The sequence below is a fragment of the Chiloscyllium punctatum genome, chromosome 10 (assembly GCF_047496795.1).
Source record: "Chiloscyllium punctatum isolate Juve2018m chromosome 10, sChiPun1.3, whole genome shotgun sequence".
NCBI lineage: Eukaryota > Metazoa > Chordata > Chondrichthyes > Orectolobiformes > Hemiscylliidae > Chiloscyllium > Chiloscyllium punctatum.
In genome coordinates, this window is record NC_092748.1 from 37438267 (window position 1) to 37456710 (window position 18444).

Sequence of the window (18444 nt, forward strand, 5' to 3'; positions counted from 1 at the left end):
AATATCCAGAGTCTTCAAATTTTCTTCTCTTTAAATAGAAATGTGGGTTCAAGACTATATTTTGAGGGCATGAAAGTAGCTGTCTGAAGTGAATTGGATTTTTTTTTTCCCTTCAAGGGATATTTTGATAAAGCTGCAGGAAAAAAAATTCCAAATGGAGCACCTAAAAAATGGAATTAATTCTAATTCTATTCTTTTGCAGGTTGTGAGGACTGCCTTGCTGGACGCAGCTGGTGTGGCATCTCTCTTAGCAACAGCAGAAACTGTAGTCACAGAACTCCCAAAGGAGGATAAAGCACAAGGAATGGGGGGTATGGGTGGCATGGGTGGTGCAGGTATGGGTGGTGATATGTTTTAATTTCTTCACTCTTCCTCTGAAAAGTGACTGACATGTTAATAGTCTCAGTTGAATGGCTGCTTCCTCTAGAAAAATCACCAGATGAATGAACATAAACCAGGCTGAATGGAAAATAGCTAACATTGAAATACTTGTAATTAAGATTAGTACAGCCATGTTGGACTGTGCTCGATCTCATAAGCAACTTGTTTACTGCCCTGTCAGTACTATATTGTAATTTATTTTATATTGAATTAAAGTCAACATTTGTACATTCCTTTAAAGTACTGGAAGTGTAACCCACCTGAAATTCATTGGTTTTATGGTAACAGTATTCTACTGACAATTTTAACAAGTTAAATGATCAAGGCAGGTTTTCTGTGAAAAACAAGACTCTGATCTGTGCCCTCTCCAGTGCAGTACAAAAGTATATCATGTAATATTGCCATAAATAAAGCAAATGGCTATCATTTTGACTTGTGGGGTAGTTTAATGGTTTCTCTAGAAGATCATGAGCACAGCCAAGATTTAATATTTCAATATTGTACACAGTTGATGTCAGCTTGAAAGCTTGTGCAAGATTAGAACATTGTGTTGTGAAACTTGTTTAGGAGATCCAATTTTAGAATCTGTTGTATAGCATGGAAACAGACCCTTTTGGTCCAATTCCAGATATACTAAATTAATCTAGTTCCATTTGGCCCATATCCCTATAAACACTTTACAATAAAGCATGTGGATGGATATGTAATTATACCAGCCTCCATCTCCACTGGCAGCTTATTCCACCACCCTTCATTTTTAAAAAGCTTCCCCTCCCATTAAACATGCCAACTCGTTTTGGACTCCCTGATCCTAGGAAAAAGACCTTGCCTATTCACCCTATCCATACCTCATGATTTTATAAACCTTTAGGGGCACCTTTCAGCCTCCACCTATAATTGAGACCCTCCAATTGTAGCAACATCTTCAGAAATGTTTTCTGAACCCTCTAGTTTCCAATAGCAAGGACTAGAATTGAAAGTATTCCAAAAGTGGCCTAACCCATGTCCAGTACAGCTGTAACATGACATGCCAACTCCTATACTCAGTGCACTAACTGATACATTGACTAAATGCCACCTTTACTACCCTGAACTCTACTTTCAAAGGAACTACGTACCTACATTTAAGGTCTTTGTTTGGCTACATGCCCCAAGATGATACTATTAAGTCTTGCAGCACTTCATTTTAAATTAAATTCAAATCTGCCATTGTACTGTGGAGATAACCTTCACTATCCACTACACTTCAGGTGCCATCTGCAAATTTACTTTTTCTATCCAATTCTTTCCTACCATCCCAAATTTGTTACAAGAGCCCAATTAAACCACTTTCTAATATTAGGTTGAATAACTGAACATTAGAACATATTTCATCTGTTTGGAAGTAGTTTACAACATTGAGGTTTAAAAGAAGCTCATAAGACAAAGGTAACATTTTTAAATCATAAATAGAGCATAATTTTATTATCCCAGTTACAAACTGGAGCTAATTTCTATGGAATATGTAGGCAGTTCAAATTATGACTGCCCAAGGATGACATAATACTTCACAGTACTTACATGTGTACACTTTCATCCATGATTAAATGAATGAGTATTCCCTGTTTTGACCCAACACACAGGTGTAATCAGTACAAAAAAGGTTTAACTCATGCAGTAGAAACTTGCTATTTAAAGGACAATGTGCTCATTTCAAATGTTAGAGGCTCAAGTTCATAAGATTTGTGGAGGGGAACTAGAATTGAGGAAACAAACTCACGTTGCACTTGCACATTATTGGCAAAGACTGGAAAGCATGACAAGCTGCCATGCAAAGTCTGGCAAAGGAGAAAGGCTGAAATCTTGCTTGTACTGGGTATAATTTGTTAATCTACATTTTAAAACAAGGTTTTAAGAGTACTTGGTGATTCTGCTCTTGGTGCTTTGACAGTAGCACTAATTGAGACTAACCATGAATTTTATTTTCATAAATTAAAACTTAAATATTAAGCTGTTATAGCAATTGAACTTGTAGGCCAATTAATCTTAACTATTTTCTTAAAGGCCTGTCTTTAAGGCATACAGCTTAAAATTACGTGAAAATAGTCAGCCTTTGAATGTATAATGTGACTTTCTGGAATTAGTGTTTAACACTAAAATTTAACTGCTCATGTTACCTGAACAGCCCAAAAATCTCTTAATAAATAGAAGCTTGGCTGCCTTCTCCATCTGCACAGATTAAAACAAGTTTTGCAGCCAGTCCAGCTTAATGCACCACAACATGTAGACAAATTACATTTAGTTACAGCTGAAATATCTGCACTTTATATACATGTATACTTGCATCTATATAATGCATTTTCTATATATATGTAACACTTTGCCAGAGGGGCTTTCCAAAAAGATTACAGTGTCATTATAAAATCAAGTGATACACATGGGTAAAGAGAATCGCTCCCACATTTGCAGATGTGGAAAAGCACCACACTAATAAATAAATTATACAACTTTTAAAGGGGACCTACAACGGCTCCTTCCAACTTTTATTTACGTGTGATGCACCTCGTGAAGCATAAGTTCTCGTGGGATGTTGGTTTCTGGACCATACATTTTCTTTGCTCTTCTTTCAAATGCTGCTACCATCTGCTTAACAACTTCATCGAAAAAAACAGTGGCAAGTTGAGAGTGCAGCAAAGAACGGAATTCAAAAGATATCTGTAGGTAAGAAAACAAGATTAAATGGAGTTTTTGTTACACCTGAGAACTGTACAGAAAATTAAATTTAAGTTAATAACTTAAATCCAAAATGGTAGACTTCTCTGCTATACTGCTGAAAGTAGTCACTATGATCTAGCCAGGTTGAGGATTTTTCCAAATGTTCCTGGGCTTGTCAATTTACATCAGTTTTTACTTTGAGTTAGGTCTCTGCTTATCACCATGATCTTGATCATTTTCCCATTCATTCTTAATCCACATTCCCATATGGAATTAAATTTGAGATATCCAGTTGCCGTAGACGAGTTGGACACAAGGATCTGTTTCTATGCTGTACATCTATGTCTATATATGTTTCCTAAAAGGTGAGATGCACAGATCTTAATACTTCAAGTAGGATCTAAGCTGGGTTTGTATAATTGCAACACAAGTTCTGCATCCTTGTACTCCAGTCCTCTACAGATAAAGGCAAGCATTCATTAGCTTTATTGGTTATTTTCTGCACCTGTTAGTGACATTTTAAGATTTACAGAGCTGAACCCCCAATGTCTTTGGACATCTGCATTCAAATTCATACCATTAAGAAAGTATCCTGATCTATCCTTGGATCCTAAACTATTTGGTCACATGAGTGTAGAACAATTATCAAGATCAACCAAAAACAACAAGAAACTTTAGGAAATAAATGACTAATGCAACGGCCTGGATGTAACTGACTTGAGGAAATGTGGAAGATCAGCACAAAATGACACCAATGTGCAGACATTATGACACCATTTATGAATCTTAGAACAATTTAAATGCACTTTTCAACTATACTTCTGAAAGTAGTCACTTTAACGTGGAATCTGGATGCCACCTAAAAATCTCCCTTTATTTTGATTTGCACTAAAATCCATTTAACCACCCCCCAGCTCATTGACTTACAATGGGGGGGGGGGGTGCTAGTAGGTTTTGCAGACAGCATCTATGAAGAAAGTCGATATTTCACAAAGCCTAAAAGCATTACGTCAATGCACTTAAACAACTAAAACTGGATGCTGGAAAATCTGACAAAAGTCAGAAATCAAAAATACTTAAGAGTTGACATTTCAAGTCCAGTGACCCTTCTTCAGAATACAAAGTTCTGTAGAAATATCACTGGACTCAACATTACCTCGACTTTCTCTCCAGATGCCACCAGACCTGCTGAGTTTATCTAACAATTTGTGTTTTTGTTATACAAGTGCAATTCATTGTTCTATAAAAGGCAAATCTATTTCAAGTAACATTGACAGGGGCATCAGAAAATATTGTCAAGGTCGTTTGAAGAGCACAGTGGGCTTTTTGTTTATATTCATTGTTCACTGGTTTAATTTTGGAGCCTAAAGACAGCACTTCACCTAGAGCATAGCACTTCCTCATTACTGCTATAGTTGGCCTCAACTTGGTGCTCAGATTTCTACACTGAAACATGAATCCACAGCCTTCTGCTTTAGAAGAGTATGACCACTGAGCCACAGCTGATTCTTGTATCAGATGTTCGTTCTCCTATGGATAAGGATTCTTCATCTTTTCCAGTAATAAAAAGACACCTATGCAAGTTTAAGAAGCTTTCATAACAAAGATAAACTTGTTACCACCTATTTCAAAATTGAGAGAATACAGTTACAAATCTACATAATACTATTACATGAGTACTCAACCAGTAACAGAACATTATAGGATTCATAGGAGCAGAGAGATCTTGGGGTGCTTGTCCATAGATTCCTGAAGGCAGCAGGACAGGTTAATAGGGGAGTTAAGGTTGCATATGTGGCAATTGCCTTTCAGCAGGGAGGTCACATTGGAGCTGTAGAAAATTTTAATTAGGCCACAGCTGAAGAAGTATGTCCAAAGCTCTGGTCATTGCGCTGGAAGGAGTGCAAGGAGATTTGTTAGGATATAGCCTGGGATGAAGCAGCTTACAGTGAAGAGAGACTGGATAAAAGCATGGACAGGGTGAAAACAAAGCAGCCATTCCCCTTAGTTGAAGGGTCACTAACAAGGGGGGGGTAATGTTAAGGCTGGAGGTAGAGAGGATTTGAGAAAGCTTTTATTCTCCCCAGCCAGAGAGTGATAAAAACTTGGAATGCACAGCCTGGGAAGGCAGTTGAGGCAGCAAACCTTTACTTTTTAAAAAAAAGTACTTGGATGAGCAACTGAAAAGGTCATCGCATTCAAAGCTACAGGCCAATTGCTGGGAAGTGGAACTAGTATAGAGATTTAGATGAGTAGTTTTTAATAAGTACACATCTAAAAGGCCTCTTTTGTACTGTATTATACTATAAAATATCTGTAAATAATGTTAAAAAGGTATCCACTGTTAAACTTCAGGGGTGGAGAAACAGCAAAAACAAAACTTCAGCACTACAAATCTTGCAAAAAAAAAGTTAACTAGTAAATGGCAATGGAGTTGCATGTTATAAAAGAACTATTCATGATGAATAAGCAACAGCTGCAAATGATTTGCTGTTTGCCAAAATGAGAACTCAGCAGCTTCGGAGATCCTTATGCAAGAGATTTTCAACGATCCATAAGCATTTCTAAAATTTACATTAACGTCCCAACTAGAGATGATCTACTATAAATGCAACAGAATGTGGCATTAAACTCCAAAAGAAATGAAACAACAAATTGTGAGGAGAGTCACTTGCACAACGGTTACAGAGGAGCATGTGGGCCCCACATGATCACTTTTAAATGTGACTTCTGAAGTGTGCTAAGGTCCTGCTACTTGATTAACCATCAGAAGTTTGCAATGCTTTTTTCCTCTGGATGCTCTGTCCAAAAATCAGAACATGGGTGAATTGAACGTAAATTGCATTGATAAATTGGCTTGATAAATTTGATGGCCTTTTCTTGCTCTTCTCATAAATTAATGCATTAAGTCAATTTTTGATTTGTACAAACAAGAAAAATGAAAATATCCTTAATGTACTAACCTGTGGCTAGTACAACAGGTTAGAAAGTATTAAACACAAGCAGTGTTAAATTAGCTGCTCTATTCAGTCTTCAGGAATGAACAGATTTTTTTTTCCCAGTCTTACAAGTCTTTCCAGGTTACAGTTGATCTAAAATGCAAGAAGTCTGAGGCACGTTTCATATAACCTACCGAAAAGTCAACAGTGCAGGTCCTTGGATATCCAGGAACTCCAGGACTGAATCGCCAATTTGTCTCCAAATGATTAAATAGTCTACCATCAGTACAGGAAGCCTGAAATTATATATTATTAATAAAACTAAGACTTTAAATGAAACATTCCATTTAGAAAAAGGTTGCACACATTTAATTTTTCTTAATATGTAGACAATGCTGGTATGGCTCTATATATGCACCCTTTTTAGCTTTCCTTTGTTGCCATGAGAAACTTAAGCATACATAACGAATTCACAACATGGTATTAGTTAAGAAGGGGAATACATCAAACAACAGATTATAGTCATGTTATCCAAGTAAACATGCCAGGATACAAAATTTCAGAATTAATTTTACAAGAGGTTCTTAGGTGGTCAGTCCAGTATTACAATCACTACACGACTGAAACCTGCTTTAAGAAAATGAAAACAACTTACTCACTCATTCTGGTTATATTTGCAGATGAAACTGAATATGCTTTTTAAAAAAATGGATAGATCTCTAGAGACTAAAAATATTAAGTGTTGTAGAAAGAGAATAGGAGTACAGCATTGAGATAGAGGATTATCGATGATTGTGTTGAATGGCAGAGTGGGCTTCATGGTCTGCAGAGCACGCTCCTGCTCCTCTTTTCCATGTTTCTATGAAACAAATGACTGTACTAAATCAGATCAACAGGCCATCAATCCATTTGGGTTTTTTTTCCTCTACTAGTTACTTTTGAAAATATTTGTGGGATGCAGAATACCCTAAAATATTTCACCTATTCCTGTCCACTAATTAAACTGCATCAATAGAAGATAGGTGGGATGCAGTTTGGTAGGAGGCAAAAGTGTGATCAGCCAGTAAGATTCACTGCACACAACTTTATTTTTTCAGTTATCATAGGATATGGATATCATTTGCTCAGCCATGATTAATGGTCAATTGTCTTGAAGAAATTGCTAGTGAGCAGCCTTCATAAACTGCTGCTACCCTTAGGTACTGGTAGTTTCAGTTCTGCTAAAAATGGAGCTCCACAATTTTAATCAGAAGACAGTAAAAAGGGATGGCAATATAGTTCTAAGGAAGGTGATGGTATTCCATCTTTCTGCTACCCTGGTCATTCCAGGTGACAGTTTTGGATAGTGCTATTCCTCATGCAGTATTCCCATAGGGTAGGCAGTTGAAAAAGGAAGAGTTGCTGGTGATTATGGAGTTAGTGCACTATCAAAGATTGCGAAAAGGGCTGATTTGGGCCAGGTGCTAAATGTTGACCAATAAGAGAATGTCACTGAAAATGTGTTGCTGGAAAAGCGCAGCAGGTCAGGCAGTATCCAAGGAGCAGGAGAATCGACGTTTCGGGCACGAGCCCTTCTTCAGGAATGAGAAAGCATAACTGTAAACTATCCAACCATAATGCGATATGTGTTCCAATGCAGTAAGGTTTGGACAATGACAAGGCCTGAACTAATCAGTGGCAAGTAACATTGTCTGTCATGAATAGTAGAAATTCCCAATTCCTGAAGGAGGGCTCATGCCCGAAACGTCGATTCTCCTGCTCCTTGGATGCTTCTTGACCTGCTGCGCTTTTCCAGCAACACATTTTCAGCTCTGATCTCCAGCATCTGCAGTCCTCACTTTCTTCCCAATAGAGAATGTCAGAATGGTTACAGCACTGCAACAGGCCATTCAACCCAACATGCCCTAGGAACTTAGGTGAGAAAATGCAATGCAGTTTATAGATGGCATACACTTCTGCCACTGTGCATCAATGGTGAAGGGAAATAAAGGTCTTAGACAGAGTGCCAATCATGATTCCAGCTTTATTTTGAATGGTATCAAGCTTCTTCACAGCATTATTGGAATGAGCAGGCATCCAGGCCAGTGTAAAGTATCCCATCACACTCAACTTGTTTGTGTACAGACTTTGTAGGAGACAGAAGGACAGTTACTTACTGCAGAATTCCTAGCTTCTAACTTTTCTTGTAACCACAGAATTTATTTGACTGGTCAAGTTCAGTTTCTGGTCAATGTCCCCAGAATATTGGTAATGAGGGGTTTCAGTAATGCTAATGTCATTGAAAGTTAAGGGATGATGATTAAATCTCACTTGTTGGAATTGGGAATTTCTACTATTCATGACAGACAATGTTACTTGCCACTGATTAGTCCAGGCCTTGTCATTGTCCAAACTTTACTGCATTGGAACACATACTGCATCATGGTTGGATAGTTTACAGTTATGCTTTCTCATAATGGAACTGTCACCAAGATGGAACAGATTTGACCAGAGTTTTCCTCACAAGCAGGCAAGAAGAAAATTAACAGCAAACAAGACACCCTGCACATTTATTTTGCTGCTTCTGTGAATGACAGAAACCTTGGAGATGATCCCAACCCATTACTGCGGTCAGTGCTACAAAGGAGGAAGGGAAATGAAATAAATTAGGGTTAAAATTTAATTTCTTCTTTCTGGTACATGCCAAAGTGCAAGTGAGCTAGAAATTTGAAAGGAGACAGGAGAAAATTAAAATCAAATGGTAAGGAGGAGATACTAAGCCATATTGACAAGGTGGTTTCAGGTTGCATTTCTGATTTAGCTGATTTTATCATAGTACAGCATTAACACAACTGTCTGTACCATTCTTGGGTTGAAGAGGGAAGAACTGTCTAGGTTTCTATTTCTGATGTTAATCCAATGACTTTTATGAAATGAATCCTGAGAGTTGAGTGTAAATAACATCAAGTTTAGTTGTAATAACCTGCACATACTGTCAAACATATAATGGGGAACTTGTCAAAATGTGTCTGGAACTCAGCAGAAAGAACACAGGAATGAGAGCGAGAAAAAAAAGGGAATAGAAATCAACCAAAAGGAGGACTGCAGCGCCCACCCTGTAACCCACACTTTGATTTCTAATCATTGTAATAGCTTAAACTCAATTAACTCTACATTTGCACACTTCAACTTACTGAAGATCACCCATTTTAGAAAGAAATGGGGTGAAGTAATTTCTGACATACAAATGAACACCAGATCATTGTTAAAATTAAGATTTTTTTTAATGAATTTCTTTTAAATGCATATGAAAATTATAAGCTCCAGAGATGGTTCAGTGGGGAGCTGAATTATGCACACTGGAGATGTTCTGGAATTGACCTATGCTGATACAATTGGGAAGTGATAAGAGTAAAAGTATAAACAACAGGTCTCTATTTTCCTGCATCAGCAAGGGGCATCATGGTGTTGCGCTTTATCCTAGCTCCCTGTTCTATTTGCAGCCATTTGATAGAGCAGACAGTTGGAAAGAAAAAGAGTAGCTGGGAGTTTCTGTACTGTCAAGGACTGTGAATAGGCTTGATTTGGACCACGTGCAGGACATTGACCAGTATACAGAATTACAATGGTGACAGCACTGCAACCAGCCATTCAGTCCAGCATGCCCAAGGCAGCCTGTCACAAGTGAGGAATTAACATCTTAGAGACCAAAGGGGCAAGGAGAAAGTTCGGAAAGGAAAAGCCATTAAAATCAAGATATCCAAAATGCATACAAATATACAACTCAACTTTTAAATACACAAGAGAATTCTTAATATTGAAACATTACCTTAACTAAATGTGGTCGCACCAAAGTCACAACTGAAGTGTACCGTTCAACTATCGGTGGAAATCCTATTTCTAGCTGAGCTTTAGCATACCCTGAGCGCTTAGATATGATGTCCGATTTCTTGCACCATGGTACAAAATGTTTGTAGTCAGCTACACCAGACACTACATTGTACATTTCCAGCATTGAAAACCTAAAACAAATTAAGATTCAAATTTACTATCAAAACTGACATACAAGAGACAAAATAAATCTCAGATAACATAAAAACCACGAACCCCATTACTCTTCTCTCAGAATACTCTTTCTTCTTGTTTATTAGTGGCCCAGCAAGATTGAAGAAATTTGTTTGTTGTATCGGGCAATGTCTTGGTGTCTTGAGTAATGGAGTTCTGTTCATTAGAATGCCACAAGATGACAGATACCTGTTATTGGAAATATTAGTTATTAAAATGACATTAAAGCTGTATTCTGTTGTACATAAATCATTTGCGTTTAGTACAGTTTGTTCATTATAACAGTGACAAATCTTAATTTCCTTCCTCCACATTTAACCATTTTACCTACTTCATTCTAGATCCATCAAGATTCAAAGTGATTTGAAATTAAACAAAAATAAATTCAAATCTTTACCACTGCCTCCAACAGACAAAGTTATTTCACAAATTGGTTTCTTTGGTGGGTAAATCGTGGACTTTAACTCCGTTCCAAAGCCAATGCATCTGACATGATTCAGCTGACAGTGGTATGCTGAAAGTACTGAGGCATGAATAGAGTAAAAGTTGTCTGCCAAACTCAACTGCTCATCAAGCCAGCTAAAATTGGATCTTTTTTTCCTGACTGGATCAACATTCAGTTGATTTTGTATAAGATGGGAAAGCGCAGCAGGTCAGGCAGCATCTAAGGAGCAGGAGAATTGACGTTTCGGGGATAAGCCCTGAAGAAGGATGCTCCTTGGATGCTGCCTGACCTGCTGCACGTTTCCAGCAACACATTTTTCAGCTCTGATCTCCAGCATCTGCAGTCCTCATTTTCTCCTATAAGATGGAAAAGTAATGATGTTACAGAGGGTAAAATAAAATGCAAAAACATTGTCGTGAAACATGGGACTGAGCCATAAATACCAGCGAAGCCTGAAGTTCAAGCTTCAGTCTGCTGGAAGAAGATTGCAGGACGATGCCAACTGACAAAATGCCAAAGTTTGCCTCCATTCTTCAGGTTATGAAAGAATGAAGACAACACAAAAACACAGCTTTCCAATTCCTAATTGATATCTATTAAAACAGTATTCATTGCCAAGAGGATTTTGTTCTTCTGATGGATTCCACTGCAAAAATCTCTTCAAATCACAATGTCTCAGACAGGATGCAAGTACCCTTTGAATTAAAAGCATTAACTGTACAGGATGTCGAAGAAAATGTTCAAATGCAACTATTCCTTTAAAATAATTCAAAGTTTATGGATATTTTGCCTATTGTAGACTCAATGTCCTCCCCAGTCCTTTCTCCAGGTTCTTCTGCAAACATCCTCCTATGGTTTGATAAATTAATCCTAAAAGATTAAAAAATATGAAGCACACGAAACATTATTAAGTGATATTTTTGTTTCCTATTCTGAAATAGAATCACAATCATTTGTCACAGCGTAAGTGAGACATTTCTCCAAGTGTGCAATCCACTTAAGTATCATTCCTTGTAACCTTGCACATTGTTCCTTTTCATGTAACTGAATTCCTTCTTGAATTCAGTGGAACCTATCATTTTGCAGGCTGTGCATTCCAGATTTTAACCACTCACTCCACAAAAAAAAAAGTTTACTTTCATAACTCTATTGCTTCTTTTGAGCAATTTCTCAAAAGGGATACTATAAATTTGTAGATCAGTGTCTTGCCCCAAATATATATCAGAAGAAAGCACAGCTGCAAATGAGAATTGCAACCAGATCATATTAATTTCCAACAAGCCAGATCCATAAGTGACAAACTGAAGCAACATTAACAATTATACAAAAGAAAACAAATGTTGGAAGCGTGAAATTATAGGCTAGAAATATTCAGGTCAATCATGTGACAACTGTACAAAGAAATAGAATGGGGCAGGAAGAATAAAAAGGGAAGGCACGTATCAGAGGAAGCAAAATCAAGTGATTGAAAGGATAAATGGTATAAAAGCAAACAAGTATGGTTAGAAGCAATAAAGAAAAAAGTCAAGAAGAGGTATACAGAGGAACCTCAATTATTTGAGCAACACGGGCAGGGAGTGGTTTGTTCAGATAATCAAATGTTCGGAAAAATCGAATGCCGAATAACAGATTAGCCAAGCATCAGGACCTTGCGATCTTGCCAATTATCCACATTTCAGATAATCAAGGTCACACTGTGTATGGAATTTACAGAACCACCACAAACATTTGTAATTTGAAAAAAAAAAATCTATTGACATGCTGAAATTGTAGTATTAAATTTGAATTCCAGAAAGTTACAAAGCATCTAATGAAAAGATCAGGTGCTGAGAACAGTGTAAGAGAACTTGCCATGCCTTTTGAAATTCTGCATTTATATTCGTCCTGATGAACACAAGCTAAAAAAAAATTCAATAACACAAGTGCTGTATTACTAAAGGACTATGTATACTAAGAACAAAGATATTGTTTCAGGTCAATGATCTTTCAGCCTTCACAGAACCTTTGACCATGCCCATTCCATTTCTCAAACTTGTGTGTTTTCACTCATTCCCCTAGAACAATTATTGGGCCACCCCTTCAACTTCTTCACAATCTAAAAAGGATCATCTTCAATCATTTTTGCCAATGCCATCAAACACTTTCCCCTCCAATTCTCTTCAGTCATCCAAAGAGATAGTTTTCTCCTGCTCCACCCAATTGCCTTAAAAACCTCCCCTTCTTGCAGTATCTTCCTATGGACAGGATGAAACACCTATCCTTTTATCTCCCATCTTTCCAGCACACCAAGCACTCCTTCCAGGCGAAGAAGCAAATGTACTTTCAATGAAGCAAACTGTATTCACTATTCATGATTATAGTTCAAGATCTATTTTCTTTTGCCTTGTACCACCACCCCCTTGATAATTAAGCTCTCCCAGTGTGTATCTCAAACATCCTCTCATTCTTCCACCACTCCACACTTCCCTGCCTTGGTACTTGCTTAATTATTATTATAGCTCTCAAGTGTTTCTAATTTCACAGAAGGCCATCTACCTCAAACTAGAATCGTCTCCCCAGTAAGGTGCTGCCCAACAAGCTGACTATTCTCCTTTTATTTCAATAGTATGTTTGTTTACCAAATACAACATGCATCAGGTTATTATTTGTCTGAGTCACCAACTGATCACCGTGCAGAACATTCCCACCACAGAAAGTCAGATACAACCCTCCCTCTGACGTCTCATCCTTTGTAATACAGAAATACAATCCAGAACAAATAAAAGGAGTCAATTCTTTAAACAGAACAGAAGGGTGGTATTATTAGTAAAGCAATAGAAATCATAATGCTGTGAGATGTACGAACAAAAGTGCTTTCCAATTTGGTAGTGCGAAGTTCCAAAGGATGTGAGAAAATTTTTCAAAAGCATGGAAATTATTTAAGATATCATATTAGGAAAGTCTTCCTTTCAAATTAAGAACATGTAACTTGTCAGCTGTAATATTACTTATGTGATACAAAGTAAAAAATTACTCCTGGTTACAATATTACAGAATAACCTCATCGTATCAGGTTCCAAACATATTCTTACAACATCCAATATTGCTTCGTTGTCATTTTGCTAGACTTTTATCAGACTTTCGTCTGGCATTCAGTCCCACAGAAGCAGAAACTTCTTCCTCTTAAATGTCAAGACAACCAAAGCCATTGCCTTTAGAACCAGATCTAAATTTCCCAGCCATCCCTCCTGAGCCATTGTCTCAAGCTCAGAATCTGTGTTGTGTAGGATAATGAACCACCAGCCCCACGTGCTCACCCCTCCTTTGTCAGTCCACCTGATATTGAAATTTTCATCCAGTTTTCTGACCTCTAAATTATTTGCCAACAAGCATCCTATCTTCCATGAACATAGTATATCAAAAACTGCATAGCTTGTATCCTCTTAACAAGTCATAGAGATGTACAGCACGGAAACAGAGCCTTTGGTCCAAACTGTCCATGCCGACCAGATATCCCAACCCAATCTAGTCCCACCTGCCAGCACCTGGCCCATATCCCTCCAAACCCGACCTATTCATATACCCATCCAAATGTCTTTTGAATGATGCAACTGTACCAACCTCCACTATTTCCTCTGGCAACTCATTCCTTACACGTACCACCCTATGAGTAAAAAGGTTGCCCCTTAGGTCTCCTGTTTATCCATCACCACTGTGCTTTGTGAACCACAGTTTAAACGCCTTCAATGCCTTGATTAATTTTCACATGTTCATGTGACTGGTGGAGCAAAGAGGGCAAAGTGTATGGAAAGGGAAAGCCCAACTTTAGAAACTGTTTTAGTAACATCAGTTTAATATTGATTTATTCAGTAATTTACCATTTATAGTTTATTCAATAATTTATTCTGCAATCCAAAGGGGCACTGGAATATGGAAACATTATCCATTTTTCAGTGTACATAGGTACAAGCAACAATATTAAATTAATCTAAGGGTGCAGGAGGGCATGCCAAGAACAGAATCAGGTATACTTGTCAACCTGGTAAAACTACAAAACAGGACTACTTGCATACCAAACAGCAAAAGATAGACAGAGCTAAACAATTCCTCAACCAACAGATCAGATCTAAGTTTTGAAGTCTTGCCGCATCTAGTTGTGAATGGTAGTGGACAATTAATTCAAAGGAGGCAGTTCCAGAATTATTTCCATCCTCAATGATGGGAAAGCTAGGAGACTAAAGTTGAGATATTTGCAACCCATATTCAGCCAGAACTGCAGATTTGATGACCAATCTCAGCCTCTTCCAGAGATCCCAATATGACAGATGCCAGTTTTCAGTAAATTGGATTCACTCCACACGAAATCGAGAGGTGGAGGCACTGGATATTGGATGGATCCCTGACAACATTTCTGCCATACTGAAAATATGTTCCAGACCTTGCCACACAGCCTAGCCAAGCTTTCCAGTAATGCTGGCATCTACCTAATCATGTAGAAAATTGCCCAGGTTTGTCCTGTACACAAAAAGCAGGGCAAAGTCAACTCAGCCAATTATGATACTAACAGTCTATTTTCACTCATCAGTAAAATGAACCAAGGTGCTATCAAGCAGCACCTGCTCATCAATAATTTGCTCAAACAGTTTGAGTTCTATCAGGGGCACTCAGCTTATGACCTCATGATAGTCTTGGTTCAAATATGGACAAAAAAAAAGTTGAATTCCAAAAAGGTGAAGAGAGTGACTGCCCTTGATATCAAGGCTGCATTTGAGTGAGTGGATCAAAGAGCCCCAGCAAACCCTCAGTCAATGGGAATTGAAGGAAAACTCTCCACTAGTTGGAGTCATACTTGGCATAAAACAAGATGGTTGTGGTTGCTGGAGGAAGTTCACTGCTCTAAAGGAGTCTTTGCAAGAGTTCATCAGGCAAAACATTTGCTAATTCACCTGTTCAGAAATGTTATTGTACACCTCTGGAGCAGGTGAGAAATTCAGTTCACTTGGTCCAGAGGTAGGGACACTACGACTGCATTACAACAGCCCCATTCTAAGGGTAGTATTGTACATCCTTAGCTGATTCAAATCACATCACCTCCATCATAAGTGGGGATGTTCTGCAACAATTGCACAAATGTTCAGCACCATCCGCAAATCCTCAGCTAACACAGTCTATGTCCAAATGCAGCAAAACCAAGACAATACACGGACTTCGGCTGAAAGACAAAAATGAACAATTATTCCCACTGTTGGAACGTTGCATGCAATCTGGTTTCTTTCCGATCGGAAAGATGTTGGGAAACTTGAAAGGGTTCAGAAAAGATTTACAAGGATGTTGCCAAGGTTGGAGGGTTTAAGCAAAGGGGGAGGTTGAATAGGCTAGAGCTTTTTTCTCATGAGGGTCAAAGGCTGAGGGGTGACCTTATAGAGGTTTATAAAATCATGAGGGGCATGGATAGGGTAAATAGACAAGGCCCTTTCCCTGGGGTGGGAGAGTCCAGAACTAGAGGGCAAAGGTTTAGGGTGGGGGGGGGGGGGGGGGGGAGAAAATATAAAAGAGACCTAATGGGCAACGTTTTCCACACAGAGGGGAGTGAGTGCATGGAATGAGCTGCCAGAGGAAGTGGTGGAGACTAGTACAATTGCAACATTTAAAAGGCATCTGGATAGGAAGGAAGAGCTTGGAGGGATATGGCCCAGGTGCTGAAAGTGGGACTAGATTGGGTTGGGATATCTGGTCAGCATGGACGAGTTGGACCGAAGAGTCTGTTTCCGTGCTGTACATCTCTAGGACTCTGACTCTAAATGCCAGGCAATGACCACCTCCAACAAGGGAGATTGCAACCACCAGCCCTTGACATTCAATTACATTACTACCAAGGAATCTTCCAATTCCAACATCCTAGGGGATACCATTGACAAGAAACTGAACTGGACTAATCATATACAGTAGCTACAAAAGCAGATCAGAGGCATGGAATCCTACAGAGTAAATGAATTCCTGACTCCCAAATGTTGTCCACCACCTGCAAGTCCCCAGTCAGAATATAATGGAATACTCCCCACTTCCCCATATGGGCAGAGCTCCAATAAGTAGTTTGGCATGATCCTGGACAAGGCAGCCCACTTAACTGGCACCACATCCAGAAACATTCACTTTCTGCACATTGATGCTCAGCAACAGTAGAGTATAAATGCACTGCAGAAATTCACCAAGGCTCCTCAGAAGGCACATTCCAGATCCATGACTCGTAGCATCTAAAAGGATAAGGATAGCAGATACTTGGGAACAGCATACCTACAAGTTCCTCTCTATGCAACTTGCTATCGAGTTGAAAATAGATTATAGTTTCTTCAGTGCTGCTGGTCAAAATCCCAGAACTCCTTAACCACATTGGAGGGTCTACCTACAGCATAAGGTCAGCAACAGGTCACCACCACCTTCTCAAGATGAACAAAGTTGGCCTGGTCAGCAATGCCCACATCCCATGAGTGAATAAAAAAAGTCAAACAATATTATCACGATGAAAGGAACAATTATACTTCAAATTTGAACTAGAAATATATTTCAGTAACAAACAGAAGGAAACATATGGCGCTGGTCATGAAAGTACATTTAAAGCAACCACTGTAAATGGCAGCTAGTATTGTTTTGAAATGGACCGATCGTTATTAGGAAGATTTCGACTCCCCCGGTCAGTTACCGAGAAAGGATAAATACCGGTTAACCTTGACAGCGATAAAAGATTCAAAACTTTTGAAATATTCGTGACGTATGTCACTTATTTTCCCCGTCAACAGAATTTACCCACATGCTGTTCGATTCACTGTTTCAGTTAATGAACTGAAATAAAACACCCGTTGTGCAATTTTTAAACAGTAGTGAGGATTATCTAGAACATGAAGCAGATCTTCCTGCAGTTTAATGACCCAGAGATCCGGGCGGTGTAATCCAGTGATATGAATGTTGACTAGTTGCTGCAATTTAAAAAGTCGCGCTGGCCCAGGCCCACCGCCGGTCACAAAATCCATTACAACTGCGATCTTAAACTGCATTGAATATTATTGACGTCTGTCGCTTCGCCCGGTCAGCGTTGAATTATATCCGCACCCCGACAAACGGAAATAGGCGAGCCGCCGGCCTTTAGGACCGAAAACAGAAACTGATTCCCCCAAAACTTTCCAAGGTCGGCAGCTCGGGAGGGTTGGTACGTACTGACAAGGCCACGCCGCAAGCCAACACTGCCAGAAGAGTTACCTGACGACGTGTTTGGACTGTCTTTCCCGGGCAAAATAGGCTGGAAATTCGAAAACATCGCAAAGTACCCGCCGCAGAGGCCTACCGCTCCTCGCCATTTCACTCTTTGTGAAGGCCACCCGGCACCCAGCACCCGCCCCCGCCCGATCGATGACGTCAGCAAACACCCCGCCCACCCGAGCCGACGGCTCCACCCACTGCCCTCATCCGCCTCCCTCATAGCTCCCACGCCCCCTCTGGACTCTGCTTCCTGATTGGCTGCGATGCCCGCCTTCCCGCTAGGTGGGGGGGGGGGGGGGGGGGGGGCGGTGGATGGTCGCCTGGCAACCTGGGACGAGCGACGTCACAATGTTTCCACTGTCAGGTTATGTAAAGGTTTGTCACGGGATTCGGCGGCGCTGCCAGCGGTCGGATTCACCTCGAGACTAACATGTCTTAGACATATATGGTAACTGCTTTTAAAAATACCCTGCAAATGTGACCAACATAATGTTCAGATAGCCAGAATTAAACCATTGCCCCGTTACACATCAGATAGAATTTGCCGAACAAACAAATATTATTTGCCTATTCCCTGAGGGGGAAATAAACAGTTTTTTTTTCAAATTTATTTAACAATCGGATTCAACGTGTGAAAGGTCGAAATCTTGTCGAAATAAACAAACATGATGAAAGTGGCAAGTTGTGGAAACAAGCGGGCGGTGCTTT

The 18444-nt window shown here is 39.2% G+C and overlaps 2 protein-coding genes across 2 annotated transcripts in view; one reads left to right on the top strand and one right to left on the bottom strand.

Annotated features, from left to right (window-relative positions):
- hspd1 (heat shock 60 protein 1) overlaps positions 1-807 on the top strand; it is a 14236-nt gene extending 13429 nt beyond the window's left edge. The window contains exon 12 of the mRNA XM_072578933.1: positions 203-807. Within this exon, the coding sequence (XP_072435034.1) occupies positions 203-358 (156 nt within the window). The 3' untranslated portion in view covers positions 359-807. The remainder of the gene's footprint in view (positions 1-202) is intronic.
- coq10b (coenzyme Q10B) lies at positions 808-17880 on the bottom strand. Its single transcript, XM_072578934.1, has 5 exons — positions 17737-17880; positions 10101-10247; positions 9823-10015; positions 6209-6310; positions 808-3075 (listed from the first exon to the last, which is right to left on the bottom strand). Exons 1-5 carry the CDS (start codon positions 17832-17834, stop codon positions 2908-2910), a joined length of 708 nt encoding a protein of 235 aa, XP_072435035.1. The 5' UTR covers positions 17835-17880; the 3' UTR covers positions 808-2907.
- Between the last annotated feature and the right edge of the window lie 564 nt (positions 17881-18444).